The sequence below is a fragment of the Rissa tridactyla genome, chromosome 2 (assembly GCF_028500815.1).
Source record: "Rissa tridactyla isolate bRisTri1 chromosome 2, bRisTri1.patW.cur.20221130, whole genome shotgun sequence".
Lineage (NCBI taxonomy): Eukaryota > Metazoa > Chordata > Aves > Charadriiformes > Laridae > Rissa > Rissa tridactyla.
In genome coordinates, this window is record NC_071467.1 from 146,461,485 (window position 1) to 146,487,419 (window position 25,935).

At 36.3% G+C, this 25,935-nt stretch overlaps 1 protein-coding gene across 1 annotated transcript in view; it reads left to right on the top strand.

Moving 5' to 3' along the window:
* MALRD1 (MAM and LDL receptor class A domain containing 1) overlaps positions 1-25,935 on the top strand; it is a 273,631-nt gene that overhangs the window by 177,924 nt on the left and 69,772 nt on the right. Inside the window, exons 30-32 of the mRNA XM_054190597.1 lie at positions 10,544-10,672; positions 15,453-15,614; positions 19,357-19,514. Of these exons, the coding sequence (XP_054046572.1) occupies positions 10,544-10,672; positions 15,453-15,614; positions 19,357-19,514 (449 nt within the window). The remainder of the gene's footprint in view (positions 1-10,543; positions 10,673-15,452; positions 15,615-19,356; positions 19,515-25,935) is intronic.

Here is a 25,935-nt window from a genome sequence, read left to right on the forward strand (position 1 = left end):
TGGAAATATTCCACAGAGATGTCATTGCAAGGAAGGAAATTGTTTCAATAGGGAGTTGGAAAGCTGTCATATGAAGGATTTTAAATCTCTTAAAATACTAAGACTGCTGACATTTACATTGTTTTTAGTCTATGACCCCATAAATCTGAATGTTAATAGTGTTATATAACCAGTGTTGCATTAAAATACCTTTGCACTGAAACACTTCAGAAAGTAACTAGGGTTTATTACCATATAGCAACTATTTGGTTTACAGCGCTGCTTCGGCAAGAAGCTCTATTGGGAAAGCAGTTGCACCATGTGCTCTGACTACTTTCACGTATTTACAGCTTCGGCATAATGATATTCCTGTGTATTTTGCAAAAAAAATATTGTTTATGAAGATGGATGATTCAGAGGCGGCTTTTCTCATAGAATTTTGAAATACACAGTTGGAGCTCAATATACAATACAAATACACCTTTTTTAAAGATGGAATTAGAAAAGTTGGAAACCCGAGATGCTAATCCTTTATAGAGCTGTCATTTGTATGGTGAATGTTTTTGCACTGTAATAAGGTACAATCTTTATATAATCAGGAAACGCTCACTTACAGCATCTCCAGTAGTGTACGATAGGTAGAGCAGAATATCGTTAAAGTTTAGGTGCATGTATCCTATGGGAATGGGTTTATGCTTATCTCTTTGCTCTTCAGAAGGATAAGAGCCCTGTCATGTATTTGCTTTTTAACTGTATGTACGTGCATGTGTGCAAATGCGTGTCTATAAAAAACCAAACCAAACAAAAAAACCCAAAAAAATGACATGCCCCCCCCTCTTTTATTTCCTTCTCTCTATAACGGTATTTGAGCTCAAGCCAAAGTCAAGAGGGAATCATTTCATTGTCTTTAGTGCCTTTCATATCAGTTCCATGTAAGAGCTCCGTGATTTTTTTTCCTTCTACTCCACAAGTTGAGATCTGCTTGCTTAAATTTCTTGAGACTTTTGGTATGCTGACCTTCCTGTTGGCATGATGACATGAAGGATCTTGGTCTGACCTTTTTCATTCTTGTTGTTATTGATTCTTTACCTTTGTAGAACAAACAAACAAAATACATTTTGCCAGATTCTCAAAAATAACATTTCAGTCTGACCCAAGACTGGGGCGTGCAGGACAGAGAAAGCATGTCATGTCTAAATTGTTTTTTTGCAGCGCAGGCTTCACAGTTTTATTGTGTCTATTGTAACAAAGCTAAAAGACGGCAAACACAATCTTGCTGTGGCCAAACTCAAGGAGAAGAGTAGCATACAAACCAGAAGGGGTCAGGGGCTTCTTCTCAACAAAATGACTTGATTTACAACACTTATTCATGTACTGTGTTTGTAGCTGCAGAATTACTGAGCTAGACACATAGCCAGGGTCCTCTAAGGGAACGGAAGGCCACATCCATATTCTCCACTGAGACTTATTAGGTTACGCTAAAATGTTATATAATATTATGGATATGCTAGCCACAGTAATTACATAAGCAGAGGAAAAACCTAGAAGATAATTGAAAATAATTAGAACTTAAATAGTATGTTTGAAATAAACAAAAAGGAATGGAAAGGAGAAAGCCTTAAAGTGCATGGGAAAAAAATTGAATATTTATCTGCTTCCCAGCAGATGGATGTAGTGGCGAGGAAGAATGTTAGAGCAATTCTGGACCTTTCAGATATTTTGGCATAACCTCCTCCTCACAGACTGTCCTTTTGGAAGCTGCTGAATGGTATTCCTGGATCATGGTTTGCAGTCAACACAATAAAATAATTGCCTCTCTGCAGAAATAATGTACTCAAATGGAGAGAGTGAAGAGGGAAGAGAGAGACAGTCTGCGTGAGGATTTTTGACACGTGACTATTAGAACTGCTTTTATCCAATATGGTAATATTCAATGGCTAGAGCAGAGTTTAATAAATCCAAAGACTTTTTATTGTGCATGTGCTCTCCTTCAGCTTGCTTTCATATAGTGTGTCATAGCAAGAAGTGGTACACATCATAAGGGAATCCGCAGGGAAGTGGATTAGCTCTGCAGTCTTTGCTTTTCACTTTCCTGGCTGTGATTTACAAAGCTCAAGTTATATGAAGTTTTTCAACCAACAAAAGAGAATCTTTTCACTATTTCCTTTTAAAAAATAATTAGTTAAAAGTTTCTATATCAGCAGAACACTACAGATAACTTTATTTATTATGATCTGAGCTTCTGGGGCTCTATCCTGCAAGGCTCATTTCCCTCAGCTCTCACTGATTTCTATGGAAGTGAAGGTCAAGAAGCAACTGTGGATTTATTGAAAATGTGAGAGGTCTTGGAAATATCGTCAGAGATAGAAAAAAAAGAAGGTAAAGAAGGTAAAAAAAAAGAAGGTAAAAAAAAGAAGGTAAGAGTCTTATCAGTTGGTTGTGAGAGGATAAGTTATGTTTTGATAGCAAAAATAATTTAAATTCCAAATCTGATATCTTTTTATTTTGCAGTTTTAATTGAAAAATGTCAAAAACAGTGAATTCACATCACAGCCAGAGGAAGATTGTTCTTAATATTAATCTATTGATTAATGACGTTTGATTTTTTTTTTTGCCTTCTTGTACAATAATTCTTTATACAATTTTAGTGACAGACTACCCTATGTGACCTGAATGGAGTTTAGAGTGGTCACCTCTTGCACTTTTTAATAATTGACTTTGACCATGCATTAGATTATTTGCAGGTGAGAAAAAAATACCTGCAATTTTGCCTTAACAAAAAGGTGAAATACCTGTGAGTATTATGCAGAATAATCCCTAATGATAATTCTATTTTTGAGATTTCTGACACTTATCTTTATGATAACATCTTCTAAAAATGCTGTCAGAAATAAGCTGTGGTCTGGTAACCTTAAAGAGCACTTCAAACATTATTGAATTGCTTTTCCAGCTGATGGCTCACTGTCATATAATAGTGAATCAAGAGTGCAACTCGTCAGACATGCTGTTGCCACTAGTCTGAATTTTGTGCATCTGTAATTTTAAAGAAAAGGTATCTTGTACTCCAGATACAAAACACAGACTTTAAACATGAACACATACCTGACTCAGGCATATCATATATACTGATTTTGGCATCCCAGGGCACTACCTGAAAAACCAACAGTGAAAGATAAATGAAAATAAATGACTCATAACTCTAAATTCAACTTTAACATAAATTTCTAGAATAGTTGATTATTTAGTTGATATATATATATTTTCATGGTCTGGTAATTCAGTGTGATAGAAGTCTAGGAAGAAGAAAGAGCCATTAAAGCTCCAGTGATCTTTGTGGGTTCTGTTTGGGATTAGACTTCACAAGATTTTCTTCTCATGTTTAAGGTAAATAGGGTATATATTCAGTCATACTTGAAGTGGTATTAAAATTATATTCAGTTTTTAAAAGAAAGCAAAATCAAAATGCCTCGGTACTCCTATTAATAGGAAATTGATTTACCAAATTGAGCTGAATAGAATTTTTCTTTCAACTGTAATAAAGCTTGCTTTGCCTGGTGGCAAACTTTTTCTTTCCCTTTCTCCTCTTACATTTGTATTCCTCCTCACCTACTATTTATGGAAAAGACCATAGGTGAAGTTACTGCAATCCTTTGAACAGCCTTGCTTCCATGCTCCCATAAACAAGAAGCTTTGAAAGTCTCAGCAGAGAAATCCTTTCTCATTAGAATTCCATCCTGGCTTTGCAGATCAGAGAGAAAACAACTAAAACATCCTAGTGTTTGGGTGCGTAGGCCAATTCTTTTAATTTTTAAAATAAACCAGTGTTTTCTTTGAATCCTCAGCTATGTATCATGCAAAGCTTTACATTTAGTGGAGAATTTAGTTTCTTCTGCTCAGACACTTGAGAAAAGTTCGAGCTCTTATAACAGAAATATTCAGTACAAACCTGGCCCTGAAGTGAGAAGGAAGGGAGTTCAGGCAGAGAAAAATGCCGGAGCCGATTTAGTCACTCAAGATGTACATTTGTATTCAGCCAGAATGTATGTCCAGTTACCTGGGTTGTTTTATCTTTTTCTCATTCTTTTGTTCCTCTCCAAAATATCTTAATGTTTTATGATGTTTTTCACCTGTTTTTATAAATAGGTCAGTGTCAGGGTATTCTGACATGGAACGCTGGAATTGCATCACCATGCTAAAAGTTCTCAGTAAAGATGCTAAAATAAATTACAAAATTCTTATTTTTTAGTCTAATGTTCAGATGTTCAGAATTTGCCTCTAGAAGGAAATCATTCTTTGATTTCATGCTGAGCTGTCAATTTAAAAATTGCTGATATCCATTGAGTCTGCTTTATTGTAGAGGAAGAAAGCTTATTTTGAGAAGTCTAGTAGTTTTTCGTAGCCTTAAGTTAATTTATGTTACTGTAACATAAATTAACATGAATGTGCTTTATCCTTTTTGAGTGAAAATCTTACTGAACTCAGATTTCATTACACTCAGCAGAGGGTACAGATGACGCACAATTTGGTTCTAGGCAAGAAATAAACCCCGTTCTGGAAACGTGAAAATCAGCCACAGCTGCCTTCTGCAGGACATCCCGAATGTCCGCGTACAAAGGACTCCATGGGGAAAGCAGTGTGCTCAGGAGGGATGCAGGGGAAATACAGGTTCCCTCAACCCAGCTTGCCAGGGCTGCTGCAGTTACACTGGGGGAAGACTTGAATTCCTGCTCAAGTCACGCTGTGCACAAGGCGATTGCTTAAATAGTATTGCATATTAAGACTTTCTATAAATCTATGAAAATATATAAATTCATTTTTACTGAAGAAGCAAATATTATATAGCCTGGCTTCAGGGAATGAATAATATTGCATTGGACAGTTGTCTTTGAAAAAAAATTAAAAGAAAGGAAAGAATATAAATGTGGCAGCAGCTTGAAAGTCACAGCATTCTCTACTTTTTGTTGCAGTGTACAGTGGGCATTTACACGTCTATAATACTTGGGGACTGTTTGAGATTATGCACAAAATGCACAAGAGCTTAACCAAAAGATTTTTTGGCCACCTTTCCTTGATTTGGCAGCTCTCAGATTCTCATTAGGAAAACATCTGAGGTCATTTGCCACATATTTTGAATATGAGAAACAAGTGTTAGCTTTTACCTCATTTTTCATGAAGAGAAGTCAGCCTTTTTTTCAGTTTCTGTTTATCTCATGTGAATCTCCTGAAAACAAGTTACTGACTTCAGAGATACTTTGATTTGGTGGTAGATTGCTGCAAATGCAACTTTTCAGTATAATATTAAAATCTCATCATTTTGATATTCAGTTCACATATTGCTTACTCTCCATATCCAATGGTATATTCCTTAACTCCACATATTTTGAATGGGGCAAAAGTGAAGGCTGCTCAAGGCTAGCAAAATATAGAGGGTAGAGATGGCTGGGTTTGAAATTTTTTTTTAACCTCACAATCATTGTCTATAAAAGTGGTGCTGTAAGAATGAACACTGCCCCAGCCTGGGTTAATTTTCATATGAAATTGCTGTAGAAGGTAAGCACCCTTCCAATAGGAATGAACTGCATATAACAGTTGATCTTCTGTAACCCATCATATGCCTCCGTGCAATACGACACCCAAGATGAATTTCACATCTAATGATTCTGTACAGCCAGGAAGAACATTTAGCTGAGGAATTGCCCCCTTGTTGCAAATAACTGTGACTTGCACCTATGTGCCGTACTCCATTGGTCTGCCACACCACCACCTGTGGACCACACTAGGACAAGTCCATGTATAAAAAAAATACAATATTCATTTGAGATGATAAAATATCTGTGATAAGGGGGGAGAGTGCTATGATTGAGTGGTTTGCATTGATTCTGCATCACAGTGGAAACAACAGCTTGACAGTAATTTTGTAGAGTAAATATCACTGAAAAGCTTTAAAAATAATCTAGTCAGCTGAAATTTCTGAGACATAATCTAGCTGCAATCAGGATGGAGGGGAGACAGGCAGGGGAGACACGACCAAGCAGTAGAGAACACATCAAATTGCTTCAGGAGGAGTTTTTCTCTGTTTGAACATGTTCATAATTACCAGGAGAAAAAATTTTCTGTAAAAGCAACACTTGATTTATCTCCTTTTCTCTCTTTCTATTACCACTTGCAGGCTCCAAAGGCATAAAGCCTAGAATACCAGACCCTCACTTGTTGCCCAGTTCTCAGTGCTTCTCCCTAGTGTCTTCTTAAGCATTAAGCAAATTAAAGCAGCTCCCTGTGTGAGGGTATTGTGAGCAGGAGCTCCTTATCCTGCTGATACATCCTACGCTAAGGCCAGTCTTTCAGTCTTAATCAAGTATAAAAATTTCTGTCCTTGTCTGGTATGGGTTTTTATACTCCCATGATATCAGCACTAGAAGTTGAAGAGAATTTTTTTTTCATGTCTTTTGTATTGCTTCATTTAGAGAAATTTGTACGTTTCCAGAACTATGGATGACTGTTTTATTCTTACAGATTTTTGGTGGCCTTAGGCACCATAATGCTGCTTGCCTTGAGCATCTTTAAATCCATTGGCAGGCTTTTGTATCTACAGGTGAAATTCTTTCCTAAGAGTCATTACAATTTGTTAGATGTGCTGTTTATGTCAGAGACAATGCATATCTTTGAATTAAATCTGGCCTTTTAAATGACACATTCTGTGAGGACAACTCCCTATGGTTTTTGAATTGAAAAATAACCTTATTTGAAATGATATCTAGCTTGCATGAGTAGAAACTTTTCATCTAGTTTTCCCTGCAAAAGATTGCCAAGGTCATCCATGGACATAAACATCATTGATGAGTTTGCTAATAGAGTTTTAATGTTCTATAAAAAGTCATGTAGAAAAGGGTACTGAACAATTGGGGTAAGCAAATGAAAAGCTTGAGGCGAACTGTTTCATAATTTCTGAACTTCAGAGTACTGAGCACAGTTGAGTTCCAGTTCTAATGAAACCTTCTAGGAGCTTTTATTTCATGCATTTTAATTTAAACAAAAGGTGAAACTTGGAAAGTAAAGTTACTTTCATTGAGTAATATTTTCAACAAAACATTTTTAATTTTTTTTATCTGTGATTATTCCTGTGTTTCAAGTATTATGAAAGAGGAGAGTGAAGTGATTTAAGTACTCTTACTGTACAATCCAATTAAAAAAAAACAAACAAAAACAAAACCAAAAAAAACCAAAACCCAAATAATAGAAAGAGATGAATTTTCAATTTTAATTTGAAAAATTTTCTACTCAGAAAGGGCCTTAATTTCTAAAAAAGATAAATAGGGATGGAAAAGTCTAATTTTCCTTGAATATACATTAGATGTTACATTTCATGCTGTCAACATGGTGATGTTTTACTGTTGAGTGAGTACATGCATTCCTCTTGGAGAGAGCAGAGAAGATGATACTCTTGGTAAACAGCAGCTCTGTGTAGTTGACTTTGAGTTATGTGTTGCTTTTCAAAACAGCTCAAGGTCTTGCTCACTGCAGCCTTTAGCAGCCATAACTCAGGATTTACCCAATACCTGTCACAAGCACATAACACTGGCCAAACATAACCTCTGACAACCTTTGTTAAGTCTTAAACATTGTAATGCAACACAGGAAGAGCACCTCTTCTTTATGGCTGTCTGATCAATCAGTTCTTTCGTGATAAGTATTTTAAATAGAAGAACATTCATCGTGTCAACCTAATACCCAATCTGTGAAACTTACTGGTACCTATCAAACTAGAAGATTTTTTGCAGTTATCCATTTTGTCTCAGACAGTCAAGATCTATAGCTTATAGAGATGATATTTGGTCTGTGTGGTTGTTTCCATGGTTTTACATGTAATGGGTATCACTGGAATATTTTCATCTTACAAAACATTGGTAAAAGAGTGCTCTTGCACTCAGTGTCAGAGAAAAGTCACTGGTCCAGTGCTGTCCTCTAGTAGCAAACTTAAAAGAAAGAAGACTGTTTTCATGAGTTCTTTCATAGACTATCTTTTCCTGGTAACTCAAACAAAGTGTCTGGGGTAATAGTGTTGTAGTTATCAGTTATCTCCAAATGAATCTTGTTATGACTATAAATTCTGGGAGTACCATATGGGCTCATTTTCCACAGACAATATTTACTGGAGATGGATATAAAAATATAGCGTGTGATGTATCCACAGTAGAGTCACAATTTATTTATGGTGTGCACGATGTGCACCTGTGTCTTGCTTGTTTTCTATGTACAAACACACACATGTATTCTTGCCAGGGAAGGTCTTATCTTTGCTGGTATTCAGAGCATTACATTGTACAGAACCAAATATGTAGAAAGGAAAGTGAGTGTAAGTAAATGAAAGTTCTTTGGCAACCATCATTAACATGCTTCTTTTGTAGGGTTTAATGATCCAAAAGCCAAGCTAGTTCTATTGGTCTCTTAAAAACTACTTAGAAGTTATACAGCTCTTCGCTGCATCAGTCCAAATTGTGCTTAATTGAAAAGTGATATCCTGTGTATGCTTTTTCCTTTTCAAGTGCTGCCATTTCATTTGGCATAGGGATTTGCATAACATGTAGTCAGTAGTTACGGCTTCATCTAAAATATGTCCTGTGCTAGTTTCTTGTGGTGTCCTGGTTTTCAGGAAATGCTATAGTTCCAAGGGGAAACCAAACAAATGGGTATGATAAACCATTAGCATTTTGCTATGCCATAATAATTGTTTGAATATTTTTTTTTTAATTTATGAGAGTCTAGTCCCCAAGTGTTTACTGTAAGGGAAAAAAGGTGGTTTACAAGGATATGTGCAGTGGCCTGTCAACTTTGATCTAGGAGAAAATCAGCAGTTTAATTGCTCCACTGATTCTAGTTAATCTAGTTATTTCTCAGCTGATTTAAAGCTCAGTTGTTATCGTAAGCTATGAAAAGCTTCTTTGTGTTTTTGTGGTTTATATTCTATAGTATTTTGTTTTGGGTTTTTTGGGGGGGGTTGTTATCTATATTCTCTTTTTGTGGGAAAGGAATGGATTGTGGTCTTTTCACTTGCAGCATATTCATATAGTTTTCAGACCCCACAAGTTTATGGACTGAATAATCGCAGAAGAGAGAGCAAAGCATAATGAAAACAAAAAGTAACTTCCCCAAGAAATTTGCAAGAGCAAATCTGTTGGAGCCTCTGTTCTCGTAAAAAGAAAAAAACCCGAATACACACTCCCCTCGGTTATTATAGCTCTATGCCCTTCCTTTAAAACTCATCCTATGCCTGTATACCAACAATCCATGTCTGTATGGATGTTTTCCATGGTGTAAGACTATGTGTAGAACTGAGCAAACAATGGATTGCTCAGGTTACTGGCTAAACAAAAGGTTTGGAAGAAGGTGATGTCAAAAAAGAACATTTATAGCTTTTTTCATTAAGTGCAAGTTTAACTCTTAACCCTGTGTTGTTGCTTTATTTAATATTACCTCACGTACGTGTTTAAACTAAAACAAAATTTTAGTTCTCCTTTCCTATTTTGCTTCAATGAGAATGTCGTTCCTCAGTCTGTAAAATTCAGGAAGCACCTCTATTTGGGGAGATTAATACCCTGACAATAGCTTCCCCTTCTGGAAATATGGGTCTGCAGAAAGGTAAATATCAAGGTGTCCTGTCCAGACTGTGTTTAACGACGTGTCACATTTTAGTCATGTTTGAAGGAAAAAATGAAACATATTACAATGAATAGAGTCAAAATACATTCTCCTAAATGTTTTATTGCACAACTTGGAGCTCTAGATTGAAAAACAATCTTAGGTTAATAGGAGTACATCTTAAATGTTGCATTTGGGATTATCAGAACTGTTTCAATTAGTACTAGCTGAAATTATACACCCAGTGCACTGAACTCAAAAATAATTAATGTAAGTTTCTTTATAGTCTGACAGTTCAGAGATGACTGAATCTCAGCACTCTTTGGCTTTGGCCCTAGTGCTTTATGTGCAAGTTACTAACTTTCATTTTATGACACGATTTTCACTCACTTTCAGAGATGATCAAAAATTGTTGTAAAACAGATCCTCATACTAAATCCCATAAGAGGTATTTCTGGGCAGCTCACACACTCAGAGAGGAAGTTTCTCTAAAGTCTTCAAAAATTTAAATGTCTTATAAAGGCTTTAAAAGTTTATGCATTATGTAAATATTGTATAACAGTGATTTTTCTCAGTTTAAAATGTTCTTATTTTCAAAATGATGTTCTGTAATTATGAGCAGAACAAAGCCTTTAGCCTGTGTACTTTTCAACAGCTCACAGATCCCTTTTTTATGGAACATGCAGAACAAATACACTGAAAAAACAGTAGTGCTGATGCTGAACTGAACTTTCTTTCTTCCTACCCTGGAAGCTTGGGGCAAGGCTAGTCTAAGACACGCGTAATGCACCATTAAAAGGGTGAGACCAAACAACAACTGCTGGAAGCAGTAAATCACTGAAGTCATGGTGTATAATGGCTAAACAAATAAAAAAGAGCATCCTTTAATTCAATTACAATATTGGTTTAACTGTCCTCTTGGTTCCAGTTGGAGAAAATCCCAGGGAATGCCCTGCCCTCACTGATTTTGTGTGTGGAAATGAGAACTGCATAGAGTCTCAGTTTGTCTGCGACTATAAACCAGACTGTGAAGACCTATCAGATGAAGCCGACTGCAGTAAGTATCTCTTCGTGTATTAATGTAATCTCCAGTTAAAATCAGAACTTTCAATTCTGGAGCATAGCTTAGGTGAATTCACACAGCTGCTCAGAAGATAATTGCAAGCAGGTTGCCTGGTCCCCCAGCTCAGAAGCTCTGACATTTTCAGATCCTCAGAAACATTTGCTGCAAAAAGTATTTAAATGTGATTTAGATGCAAAAGTGTACCTTACTCAAACCAAAGACTCAATATAAAAAAACCAAACCCCCAAAACCAGATTTAGGACTGAAAACAAGTTTAAGGAATAAAATCCATGGGTTACAATACAAAATAACTCTGAGAGAACATGTAAACTCATTTATTAAGCTGAAAGCATGTTGAGCTCTCAATGTTGAACAAAAAAGCTAAGTAAGCAAATTATAGCACAATAACATTTAGACATGATTCTGCTATAAAAAGTAATTATTTAAAAACAGGCCTGTCTTCCTCTCAAATTAATCTCTTCTTTTTGATCTGAGTTGTGTCGCTACTACGTATTCATTGTTTTTTATTCTTGCTGCTACTGCAGAGCTATGAAAATATTTTTTTGCTATTACTCTATTACAGACAAAATCTAGTCTGTTTATATTTTTGAGGTCCTAGTGAATACTGAGACAAAGTTCATCTGTAGGTATTCTTCAGTAATTCTGTTTGAGATAGAAGGACACAGCTTAATTTTGAAAATCTGGATCAAGTTAACAGGCTTTCCAATTCAGACTTGAAACTCAAAAGCAATAAAACATTGTGCCTTTGTTCCTGCTCCATGTCTTTGTTTATTTGCAGTCACTGTCCAGAGCAGACTTTTGGAGTAGGAAGCTCGAGCCATCCGTATATACAGTTTAATAATAAGTCTAATTCTTAATCTTCGAGCTGGAGGGCCAAATTCTGCCATAATGCAGATACGATCAAAAGTAACCTTGGTAGACAGAGAAAGTAAATGCATTACATGCATTGATTCAGTGCTCACATTGTGTTGAAGTCCAAGTACTCCTTTGAAATCAACCAATATTTGGTGATCCCCTGAAAGTCAAAGACGTTTTCTCTTGCATAGGGTTGCTAAATGCTTGGACTTGAAATGGTTACAAAAATAATGACCCTTTATCGAGTGATGTAAATTATATTGTTTCAGCCAGGCAGAAGACTTACAACTTGTAATACATACGAAGATGTCACTATAGGAGATTTAACTTTGAGTTTCTCCCTCTTTATTGTTTTCATAAAAGTAAATAACTTTTAAGTAAAAGTTCTGAAATACATACACTGAAGCTGGTGTCTCTATTGCTGGTTTCTGCCTCCTGCAGTGCTTTGCGTTCCAGTGAATTTTGTGAGCATATTCATGGAAATGAATCTATGTTGAACAATAACCTTAAAAGACTAGCTTTTTTCAAGTAGATTTGAAGAAAAGGTAGATTTTAAACAGATAACCAGTATTTCTTGTATATAAAATTAATATTTTTTCAGTAGTTAGAAAAAGTAAGATCAGCAAAATACTTCGTAAACTCACCCTTGTAACATTTTACAGATGTAACAGAGACACGGTGTGTCTGAATTGCTGTCCAACGTAAACTGCTCTGTAAAGATACTCAGAAGACTATCAAGGCACTCAATTTATTCTGTAAATATTGTTACAGGGTATAGTAGCTTCATTGGCAGGGGGGTGCAGTGGACGTTCTGTGATGTCTGGAAGGACTGTGATAGCATCAACGCTCTTTTCTTAGATAATAGATGGAAACATTTCAGGCTATAAATGATTTTGAATCACAGTAAAGCAACACAGTCTTTGCTATGCTGCAGAAAAGCTTTTCCAAGGGAAGAAAAAAAAACCCCAACAAACTGATATTCACTTTAAATAAACAGAGTGAACTATCCTTTTACTGTAGACAGAAAGGCTATAGTTCCATCAATATATTTTCATCAGTCTGTAGTTTTGCCGTTGCTGACAAAATATCAAGTTAGTAATAGAGGAGACATAGCATAATCTGTCATACAGGATACCCGGATAAGCCTCAGGTATAATATTTCCCTATCTGCTATATCTTAGTTCCAACAAATGAGGCTTTACATTTGGATAAACACTCCTTATCCCTGAGCGTATACCTTATAGATGGGGATAAACAACATTAATGGGCACATAATACCTTTTAGATATGGAAACATCATTTTTTAACGAAAAGGAAACAGGAGATGCTTAAGCAGAAAGGAGAGCAGAACAGGTACAGAAAAAGCCCTTCACAGTCTAACCTGCCTCATCAGAAGAGGTTATGGCCACATTTTTCTGCATTTTTTTCTTCTTTTCTCTGAGCTCACAGTCCGAGCTTATTTCGTGTTCTACTATGGTTTTATACCGGTGTAACTTGAAAGAAGTAAATGGACCATAATCTACTCAGCAGCAATTCCTCTGTGCAGGATTTACAACAGAATTTGGTTGAAATGAATTGTATCCACTTAGGACTTTCTTTTCTTTTTTTTTTAAATAAACTCACGGAAATTACTTGCTCTATGCTTCATTCAGTCCAGTCAGACAATCTTGCAAAATTTTCAGTCTCTTTCAGTAACTCACTGGAAGTACTGAGGTGAAAAAAGCACACATGAAAGCAGATTCTATTTTCATGAATTGCAGCCAATTATACACCCAGATTTGATTAATAGCAAATCTCAGTGTTGATGAACCAGATAGAGGAGTGCTTGAATTATTGAAATAAAACCAATTTTTCAGATAAATGGAATAATCCTCTTCTGGTGGCTTCTAAATAGGCTCTGTTTACCCATAAAATAAAAAGTACCCAGCAGGTGCAGATATGTTGGGTGACTCCGTCAAGCTTGTAAATATTGTCCATAAATACTTATTCATAATTGCCCTCTGAAAGAACTGTTAAGATGTTAGGGTAAAGTTCCTGAAGTCTGGTCATCTATTATGAATAAATTCCAAATGCATTTGAACTTTGATTTTGTTAGAACTGTACAAGAAAATTGTGCTTGCTATTTCGATTCCCTTCTTTGCCCTACCTGCGTGTGAGGGTGTTTGGTGTTGCAGTTAGGCTTTATTAGGCTTACGTGATGCTTGTAATTCAGCATCAGTGTGGATGCCCAGGGCACTTGTGTATTCCTTTTATGATTCCTGAAGGCCATACTGTGAACAGCACTAACACAAGCACAGGACAGTTGAGGTGGGAAGCCCTTCCGGAGATCATCTAGTCCAACCTCTTGCTCGAAGCAGGGTCTACTGTAATAAGTTGCCCAGGGCTGTGCCAGTCAGGTTTTCAATATCTCCAAGAACGGAGACTCCACAACTTTTCTGGGCAGCCTGTCTCAGTGTTCAACTAGCCTGACAGTAAAAGAAAAAAAATTTTTTCTTAACCTTAAAAAGTGTTTCCTGGATTTATGCCCTCTGCCTCTTGTCCTGACACTGTGCACCACTGAGAAGAGTCTGACTTTGTCTTCTTTACACCTACTCATCAAGTATTTGCTGAGTATATGTCAATACTCATTGATAAAATTCAGCTGAGCCTTCTCTTCCCCAGGCTGAACAGTCTCAGGTCTCTCAGCCGCTCCTCATGACAGATGCTTCAGTCCCTTGCAGTACAGGGAGACTGTAGTACATTACAGAACAGTACAGATCCTTCTCCTAGCATTCAGTGGGATATACGTTATTCATTGGATCAAAATTATTCTTCCTTTAAGATATTTGTCCTATACATTTAGCTAAGGTGACACATTTTTACAGAAAGACAAGCCCATGGGGTTACAGTCAGTGCGTGTGCAGATCTTGGTCATACAAAATAGGTCTATGATATTTATGAGTTATTTTTACAAAGAATGACATCAGTAGTTCTTGTAGCATCGAAGTAGGAAAAAAAAAAAAAGATCACTAAAAGTTGATTAAATCTGTTCTTTTTATCTGTGTCTTTTATACCTTGACAATACTTAGACAATTTTATTTTAATGTTGCAGAATACTTCTAGATCAAGAAACACACTGAAAATCCACAAATGCATTTGAAGTTCTGAAATAATCGCAGTCAGACCTGTTTCTAAAATGCACAACTGGCTGTGATGTTTAATAGTTTGGAAGCTTTTCCCAGAATCCTTTCAGAGGGGCAGTCTTTACTCTCACTCAGCAATTGTGTACCTGCTTCTGCTTTATAGCTAAGGAAAAGACTTTTAAAAGCCAAAGAAGAGTTTATGATGCTATTTGATTCAACTCTTCATCTCTACAACAGGATTTGTATAATTTTTTTAATTACTTTTCCAAAGTCACCTGAAATATCAGAGGCAGGTCTAGAAACGGGAAGTTTCACAAAGATCTCCTGAATTCAGTCAGTGTCCTACTCACTAGAACTTCTCTCTCATCATAAAACTACCTTCATGAATAACACTCACAAGGATGAGAGAACATGTTTTCATGAAAAATGTCACCGTGGAAGTGGAGTCCAGTTTTGCTAGCTGGTTGGCTGGGAATCATCCTGTCCATTCACCTTGAATAATAACTAAAATTGGTGAAGTCATCATTTTTTTTGTCAAGACTTACATGGGCATATATCTGTAATAACATTTAAGGCTGTTTATACCTGCTCAGGAAGCAAAGGGTGAATTTTTTTTCCTTACTAACTGCCATATATTATTAATGTCAGTACATGTAACACAAGGAATCATAGCATTAGCCAAACAGAACCCTTTCCATTACCAAGTACAGTATGTTCATTATAGCCTTTTACATCTAAGAGCTGGGATAATAATCCACTTCTTGCTGTATTTTCAGGTTACTACACAAGTATTCCTGGAAGCTGTAATTTTGAAACACAAGATCAAGAATGGACCACTGTATGTGGATTAACACAAGACCCTAGTGATGATTTTGACTGGGATATTAGCAACAGTGTTGTCACTGGGCAAATGGGTCCTGATACCGACCATACACCAGGTATTGGCATGTGTCCTACATCGCTTTGGGGAAAATGAAATATTCACTGAATTTGAAAACGTAAATCCTGTAAATTAGTGTCACGATAAAAGCAAATCTCCATTGAGCTTTCTGTATATGCAGACAAATCATAGCGAGCAATTAGCACAGTTCACAAAGCAGTTTCAACGAGCATTTAAAATGTTTCCTTTTTATAGTGAAGTGACAATAGAGGATATGTATCATGAAAAAGCCATACGAAATATATATTAAATGTTTTGACACATTATGTCTTGTCATTTATATGTTCTGGTAACTTCTAGCTCTGTCTGAACACACAACCAAACAGCCTGGCATAGTAGCCTATTACCAACCTTTTTAATCATCACTTCAGCAGCACTGTAATTTTATAGGTTGCTCTTTTCAGAGTTGTCCTGATTATATTATTCCTTATACTCCGCTTCAGCTTGATGCATTTGTTTAGTAATTTCCTAGGCAATGAGCTGCTAAATATAATGTGAAGATAGTAATTAATCATCGCATCTGGGACACAACAGACCTCTTTCTAAAATAGTCCAGCATGCCTGTGCAAATGCAGTAACTGTCTCCAAGTCTGCAATCATGAGTCGCTAAAATAATCCGTCAGGTCTCACTCGGAAATGCTGCGACGGTGAACCCATCCACTGCGGAATGGCTCAACACCTTTGGATAAACAAAGGTGCAAATAATAGTCCAGCCGTCCATTTCTCTTAGGTCACCCAAGCACATAGCGTAGAGTTTATATTATGTAGCACCTTGACTGAGACCACCTGATGACCCTGACTGTGCTGCAGTCAATCTCTGGAAGACCGTGTTGCATTGTAGGCATTTTTATAGGCAGCTCCATGGAAGTATCAGCTTTGTGTTTCCAATATTAGCTTGCACCCGGACAAAGCAACGTTAGGACATCTTGCCGACCTCTAACAAACTCATGTTCAAGAACCAGTGTTTCTGAGAACCCAGCTTAGTCTGTTGTTATCTTTCACTCTCCCTATCACCAGCTCTGTGTTTTTCTCACCTTTCACTAGTGTTTTGTTTACTTCTTATAGAAGTCATTGGATTCAAATGAAATCTCTGTATGAAACCTCGTGTGCAGTATGAATGACAAATTTCTGCTATACAAAGTCCAGCTTTAAAAGCTGAATTCTCTGAAAGTGTAACTAGCTACAATAGCACTCCTCTCCTTGTCAACATTTTGAATAATCTACTTTTCCTGGAGTGTGGTACCATCCTCATGAATTGTAGAAAAACATGCAATCATACACTAGTCCTTAAAGAATGACTGAGGAGCAGTGTGTGTGGATGCACACAAGATCTTGGTTTAACTTATCTCCCTGACGTTGGCTTGCCAGAAATAGTATAGAAGTGTTTCCTGAGGTGTCCCTACAAGATGTTGCTGACAGACTACTACCAGAACGCTTATTGATTGTTAGGAGAATGAAGTTTATTGGTAGACAATTACGGTTATCTGTATTATTTAGACAGCAAGTTATAATTATATATTATATTATATAAATATAAAATCATATAATATATTATATAGAATATATAATACAGTACAATAAACCTGGATGGAATATTAATTTCCATCATAAATGTACCAGTCTCTATTGTTTAGCTTTCCTTTCCAGAAGCTTTAAAGGTTAGAAACCCTATTTTAATTCCTGTCTAATCAGCAAAGAATAGTTAGTATTCAATGCAGAAGTATCACAATCTCTAGTGTTTTTCACTTGAATTTGTAAGCAGCACGATCTCCAGGTTTTGACTCTTTTTTGGTGTTTTACATTTCCAAAATCTGCAGAGACACCTTATCAACATGTGGCTGAAGCCATTTCTGTCCTACTCATTTATCTTGCCTTTTCCTTTAGAGGATTCTATACCTGCTGCAGGAACTGGTCACCTGATCATGCTTATCTGCCACAAATCACAGTTTTTCATTTTAGAGGAAGCAGACATCCATACTAGTTTGTGCTGCTATTGCAGGCTTGTAAACGTGGAGGTTCATTCCTCTTGGAAAGGGATGGAACAGACAGGTAGAGGTAGAAACTATTCCAGTGGTCCCAGGCAAGCTGTTCCTTGCAAATCAGTAGTCTGACTTGCGTTCGTGCTGTTCCTTTGATGCAGTGTGATGACAAAACAACCATTAGCCGATGCCTGTTCAAGGAGATTTTGTGTGCTTTTCTATTTCAGTTTCTCTCATTTAATCGATTCTTCTTTGCTTCTGTGAGATTACCCAGCAATTGTAAGAAAAACAAAGTTAATAAAAACCAAAGCAAAAGGAAAGCAAAATTAGAGCAAATGTGTTTGCAAAATTACCCAGATTTGTAATTTACTTGTAAATTAACTGGGCAAGAAATATTCACATTAGAAAAAATGAATCACTTGTCAGAATTGCAAACAGCCTAGAGACTGGTGACCTGTAATGTCCAAAAGTATCTATCAGCCCATTCCTGACCCAAATCCAACTCCTCTTGTTACAAACTCATTTCCTGTAGTTCATAGGCGTATAAATTGATTGTACAGACCATATATGCCATTATGGCAATATAAAGAAGCCTGTGATATTGTACCAACTTTTATTAAGCATATCGGTACAACTTTGTGAGGAGGAAACTCATACTGGTTTAAATGTGTCCTATATTGCTTCATCTAGCACAACTTACATTGACACTACAGATTTCAGATGGATAGAAATGTTCTTTTGAAAAAGATTACATCAGTTTAACAAAAATAACATTGCATTGGTCAGTCTCTGGGAGAAGATAGTAAGCTCTGTGATTTGAAAAGAAAGACTTTTAGTGGTAAATAACAACTGTTTTACTTTTTTAACATTTTGCAATCTGACCAGTGTTTACCTTATGCTGGTCTCAAATTTAAAAATATTCCTTTCTGTACATTTTCTTCTCAAATTGTTCTTTCCTGCCTAAAACCAGGACACTTTCAACCTTTTGCCACTGCATCCATGAGTGATTTAAATATTCAGAGGACGTAGCTGATCAAGTGCAGAACATTTCACCCTCAAAAACTTCAGCAAATTTTTAAACAAGTTTAAACAAGCAAGCTTGTTTAAATTTTGCTATATATCATATATAATTTTGCCATGTATCATTTATCAAGGAGGCAGGCACCTTAGTCTTTGAATTTGCTGGTCAGTGTGCAACTATATAGGACCATTCTATTTATGAAGAATATAGTCTATCTGTGTCATTATAATCTTTCAAATAGCTTTTTCTCTCCTTACGTGTTTTTGAAAAAGCTTGAGGCATAACATGAAACCCAGATAATCTCACCTGAAAACATCATCTCAAATAAGATTGCTTCAAACTATTTGAACTATTTGAAAATTGTAATGGCTGTTGAGGAAATGTTGAGCTATCAGCAAAGGTGCTCCTGACTCCTGCAATGTCAACCTTCAAATTGATCCTTAGAATCTGTGAGTGAGTGTTTGTTTGCAACACGTTTTAAATTTGTTATTCAAATACAAATCAAGTATTTACACAAGGATAAAACCAAAACAAAACAGAGTGAGGTCTGAGGAAGGTTATATTAATATTGTATGTAAAAACCAGAAATGAACAAAGTATTAACATGGAAGATCTCTGTACAACCAATGTAGGGTATATGTGTATGTGGTAAAAGATATCAGTATCTGTGTGTGTAATAATGGTCTGAAGCATCAAGTAGTATCGAACAACTATACATGGTTTTTTATCTTTTTATTAAGGTAAAGGACAGCATTTTTTGTATGTAAACTCGTCTGCCCAGAAGGAAGGAAACAGAGCAAGGATAATTACTACCAACCTGTTCCCAGCTAGCCTTGGAGTCTGTAGGGTTCGGTTCTGGTTCTGGATGTTTGCTTCTAGGCAAACAGGAGTCTTAAAGGTAAGAGAAATAGCACTTCTACATCAGGACATAGTAATATTTGCTTTAGTAGTATTCGCATTTCTGTGTCTAGAAGGAGCAAAATCTCAGAGCTTATATTAGCAGTGCTTCATCACAACTTCACTGCAGTTACACCTATACACAAAATTTTTGCCAAGACGAAGTGACCATTCTGTTTTAGTTTTAATCCCACTTGAAGTCCTTTTGCTACTTGTACGAATTAACATTGCATGTTTGACTACCATACTTAAATCTACCAAACATCACCACATTTCTCTGCACAATCCTCTGCACAATTCACTCTTTAACATAAAATAGAGTCAGTTTCCAATGTTCAGGACAAAAATAAGATGTGTTTTAAATGAAAAGTTTTAAACATAGTAATGTCACCATGTATGGAGGATGTTTGATTAAAATTACGGGAAATAAAGAATTTAACTTTATTAACAATTATAACCCCAGCTTTCATGAAAGTATCTTCGTGCTGTTCAGCAAGCACCCTTACTGGGCACACTTTTAGTTGTTAAGTACCCCAGTAAAAGTACAAGCAGTGACGTGAGCCCTTGGCAAACAACTCATTTCATGTGGCTCACTGAATCAATATGTTACATACTGCCTTTTTTAGAGGTCTGAGAAAGACTCCTAGCTGTGGCAGTTTGTTAAATTTTAAAAATACACATTATATCAGTTTTACTATGTGTGACAGAATATAAAAATTTGCATATACTATCAAACTCCTAAACTAAATTAGTCTATGTTAAAAGTGAGCAAGAATATTTTCGTGGTCTTGGACCTGGAATTAAGTCAGGAAGTTCGGACCGCTGTTTTTATACTTGTTCTGATCGTCTTTGGTCTGGTTCTCCGCTGTGAAGGACAATCATAGCACAATGCCATGGGATTATAGTGCAATTCAGGCTGGAAGGGCCTCAGGAGATCTCTCGTCCAACCTGGTGCTCCAAGCAGGGCCAGATACAAGATCACAGTAGGTGACTCAGGAATTTCCCCAGTTGAGTCTTGAAAACTTCCATAAATGGAGACTACTCCGACTCTCTGGGCAACCTCCGCCACTGCTTGACTGTGGAGCATGACAAGGTTTCTCCTTATATCCAGCCAAAGAAGAATGTTACTTTTCATTCCACATTTTGCCTATCTTTTTTTAAGTAAATTTTTTTCATGATGGGATTTGCGTCTCAATTTTATCGCTAGCACCTAGTTCACGGAGACTCTGAGTATTGCTATAAACTTAGTTAATAATAACAAAGAAAAAAGCTGTATTACATGAAATTAGTATAAGCAGCAAATACTTCTGCTTTTGAAACTGATTTTAAATGAGTTTCAAATTAAGTTATTTTTAACATCTCATTCTGTTCAGTGAGTAAAATGTTCATAATGTGTTCTTCCCAAAGATACTTCAGTTATTTAAGATGAATTTTGAAGAAGTGTCTGCAATCTCGTAATTTTATTATCTGAATATAGCTTTTAAAATACTCTGCCATGTCTTCAAGTCCATTCTTACCAGTTTACATTATTTCTCCTTCCACATACACAAACTAGATTAAAAACACAAAAAAGAAGATAAAGCTTGAGAGCAGCTCCAGATTAAATTGAAGTAAAAAGCGAACAGCAATTGCTTTTTGGTTCTGTTGGTAATTTAAATTCTGTGAGATTATCTATGATTTCTTTAAATTCATGTATCCTGGACATTACAGCATGCAAGAGTGCAGACAAGATTTTTTTGAAGGAGCTTCTGAAGTCTTTCAAGCATCACAGAACATTTAGAATTAGTGAATAAGTAGATGTGTGTGGCCTATATGTGAGTTAGTAGGCAGACAGTCAAACTGAGCCTGCTTTTTAATTATTTATTTGTCTTTTGCATTTCAAACAGACTAGTTTAATTAACTCTTATTACTTTGATTTTCATAAAGAGATCCATAAAGAAATGTCTTACTCCCACATACAAATAAGGTTCCCTGTTTACGGCTTTGCAACATGCACTCTTTATATAGAAACATAAAAATATTTATAACGGACTGAAGTACTCAGCAAGGAATTGTTGTCCTATCACAGACCCAATTTACCCTTATGGAAGCTTTTCTCTTTTCTATCAAACTAATAATCTATTTCAGCATCAACTGTTGCTTTTATTAAATCAAGAATAAAAAGCAAACAAAAAAAGCCTAAAGGAACAAATAAGAAAAAAACAAAACCAACAGTCCAAAACTTCAAAAGCAACAGCTCAGTGAGATTTTTGTTCAGGTTGCGCTAGAGGTGAAAAAAGTCAAACTGTAATAGGAAGTCTGAATAATGTGTTAGAATATAACAACATCAGTACAAAACCTGATGTTATAGCTCTTATCTGAAATACAGCTATCTAGTCAAGTCTGAATTAAAAATAAAGGACTGCAGAGGTAGAACATACTGAGATGTGCGATTAAAATGACATACAAGGAATCTGTAAAACAGAGAGGTAAAGATGCAGAATGTCTTGGTATAAGAAGTAGATGTGGTAGAACTACACAAAATAATGTGAAGTTATGGGAATAATCCTATTTTTACCCAGAAAAGGAACTATTCACTGAGAATACAGAAAAAGGAATTAAAAGTGCTTCTCTTCTGTATTCACAATGCATGTTTCAATTGCAGAATTCTATTGTCATAAACTCTGTAATTTGTTCATAGGGAAACCAAAAGCTTAGGCTGCTATTACTATTTTTGAAAAGGACACAATGTTTACAGCAACTCTTGCATTAACATAGAAAGGATGCTATTTAAAAGAGATCTGAATACTAATGTTTCATGACATCAGTCAACTATTAACCAACAGAAGAAAAAAGTTGCTCCATAATGACTAACTATAAAACCACTCAGCTTTATTTAGGAGTATACGGTAATACCCTTTGAGAGGTGAGTTATTCAGCACTAAATACATGACTGGTCTAATATATCAACTAATATGCTCTGAACAAGAATAGCTCTTAATATAAACAATTTTTACTGCATTGCTCTGGAAATGTAAATTTTAAAAATGTATTTCTCTTTACATTTTTATGACTATATAGTCATATTTAATGAAGCAGGAGAGAAGTTTCAGCAAGAAATGGAGGTTATTTTCACATCTGTGTTATTCCAGTGGGGATCCTATTGGTCATATGTCAGAGAGACAGAAAACATTCAGCTTTCATTGAGCTTCTACATTCTGTTTTTGTCTGTTTACTTCAGGAGTTTGTCATACAACTGATAATTAAAACCAAATTTAATTCCTGATGTGATAGTATAATTCTAATATATCTGTTTTCTGCCTTGATATTTGGTGATACTAACAGAACTGAGGTGTAGTAAATTTTGGTATAGGACAGGTAGAAAACAGGTAGAAAACTTTTTAAAGTGCTGGTCTATTGTCATAGTGAATTGTGATATGATTTTGCTAATCTGATTCGTGGGCCTTAGAGAAGCAATTTCAGTCTGCCTCTGGTGTAGCTTCAGTCCAAGGAAGATGTGCAGTGATGGCTGCCAAGGAACATGGGGACTTCAAAGTCGTGATCTTAAGGATGTGGAGCAGAAAGCATAGTATCAATATTCATTGGAGTCAGTGGGAAGTTTCCTCAGCTGACACACGTCTCTGGTGCCTAGTTAAGTGAAAATACAGGTTGTCTCTCACAAGATTTTCCTGCTCCCTTGGCTGGTGATTAAAGACTATATGTTGGGAATTATGGGAGAACACAACTCTTATTATGCACCCTTCAGATCTGCATTGGCTTCTTGTTTATTAGTCAGTTAATTAACCCTCCAGATGGAACATAGTACCTTCCAGCATGCCAACTGCTAGAGTCAGGCAAGATCAAGAAGATAATACATTATCTTGAAAAGTCAGCATGAGGGTACAGGAGAGTTGTAACTGCTGGTGACTAAGTAGAAAATGGCAGTTTATATTTCGTGACCTTCAAAAGCACATGCACTTTCCACATCCCTAAAATGAAATAGAAGTTGAAAAAAGAATGCAGGAGTTTCTAACACACAGGACATTCTGTGGAGAATTAGAACCGAGTCATGATTTTAAGGCAGGGAAATGGGATTTGCTAAAGAATGCTGTTCACATATGGACTGCAAATGAACCAGCTAGCAAAGGCACCTTGGAGAAAGACCAAGAAGCAAATATAAAAGCTTCACTCACACATTCGTCTCATGCAGATTATCTTGCTGAACTCTTCTCTAAAATCACTGTGAAATGTGTATTGTGTATCCTCACTCCTGAGCTTTTCACTCTGCAGTGAATGGAGTGATAGCTCTGTTTCTGTTGATTCCTGTTTAGATTTAGATTATGTGTGCGATCTGGAAACAGTGTCAGCACAGAATGAGGAATAGACAGATACAGTGACTAGTTAGTAAAATACATGCTTGTTACTTTTAAATTAAAGTGATGGGATTTAGCCCACGACTACGTCAGTATTAGGTGGAGAGCAATCTCCCCAGACAGATAGATACAGAGTTGTTCAATGGGACTTTGCTTGTTTGTTTGTTTCATTACATGCCGTGTAGTGGTATTCATCTTGCTGGCTTTTTCCTCTTTCACATGTTAAATTGTTTCCACTACCAGGCTAGCTTGTACACAATTTATAGGATGCTGTGTAGGGAGGTGTTGGAGTTTCTAGAGGCACTAAGCACCACACAACTGTAGCTCTCCAGGGCTCTAGGGAGCTCATATCCATGAGAATTTGCTCTGCCTTTCATGTGCCATATGTGTTTACACAGGCCAGCAGAAATCTTGCACACACTAAATGAACTTCCTGACCCAGAAGATGCTTCAAACTCTCAGTGACGTGGGTAACCTCAGAGAAGAATACAGATTCACATCTTGTAATTGTTTCTCCACTTTCTGTGGGCACCATCTCTGAGAGAATAAGATCTGTATCCTCAGCTAAAGGAACAGACTCCTTGGGCTTCTCATTTTTCTGAACTCCATTTGATTTAGCATGTATTTTAAATAATGCATTATTCTTTTAGAAATTTGAGCTAAATTTTTTTTTGAAAATGCGTAAGAACACAGACCGTTTCCTGGCATAGTTATGGATAGATAAAGACTTGGAGAAGTTAAGTGAAGGTATTCAGGAGTACTTTGGCAGAAAGTGGGGTTGAAGAATTTCCGCAGGAATGTACATGAGAATTGGAGCAGAACTGGGAGCTAACATAAGATTTCCTATGTACCATTTTAGAGATTTACACTAAAAGCTATCAGTTTCCACAGGTTACCTGTGTGCTTATTGTGACAAAACATTCACCAGGTTTAAACTTTAGTCAAACCTAACTGAGAACACAGCCACATAAATTAACACAACATATTAGGTAATCCATAGTAATTACATCTCTGCATGCCCTTACTCTATGGTAAATATGAGTTAAATCTCAAAGAAAAGAAAGACAAGGCATATAAAATTACCTTACATATATGAGAACAGAAGCTGATGTCATCAAAATCTTACATTTTAGACCCTGTTTGACTTGCTGCCGCCCCAGACCAATTGGCCAGCATACATACAACAGGTTTCATAATGGATTTACTGTTTGTACTGAGCTTGAGCTGCAGGGTTGATCTGTAAGTACGCAGAATGACTCCACTCTCCAAGACCAAGCTCAGTATGGACGTGACGCAATTTCTCTGTACATAGACAGAACTGCTCAAGTAGGCAGCATGCTTTGAAATTCTTACTATGAAAAACTACCAACCCAACAAACAGGAATGGGAAAAAAGATCTGATTTTAAACAATGGGTCAGTCTTTAACTGTCCTGATAAAAGAGACTCTAGTACTGTCTTCAAATGTTCTTGATTCTTCCCCCTTCCCCAACAGAGTTAGTTATTTGTGCAGCTGTGAGACTTTTCAATTAGATATATTGGAAGTGATATTATTTCAATACTAACCTTCAAAATGCAGAAAATACTACTGCATGAAACAGTAACAGCTAAAACCACACTAACAATAGTATGGGCTGTAAAATTCTAGATCGCTGAGATTGGTATATTTTGTGATTGGTAAAACAGTAAATGGTTCCAGTGGCATATACAGGTGTCCTATCCTCACATGTAGAGTTATTCTAATTAAGGGTTTCAACTTACTAAGCCCTTAGAGCATGATAATGTGATTACACTCAGTTTTTCATTTTTTTACGGGTTGAATAAGCTATTTCTTCTCAATACCTGTCCTTTTAACCTGAAAGATAAATGCTTTTAAGAAGACAGTAACACTGGATATTGCTGTTACACAGTCCTGTAACCAAAAAACAGGCTTGACAAAATTAGATTCTCATTTGGATTATTGTATGTCAGTCTTCTTGATGGTCCTCTCCTCCAAAAATGAAATAACTTGCAAGAGCATTCAGGCATCAGAGATATTTCAATCAATAAACCAACTTCTATAAACTATGTGG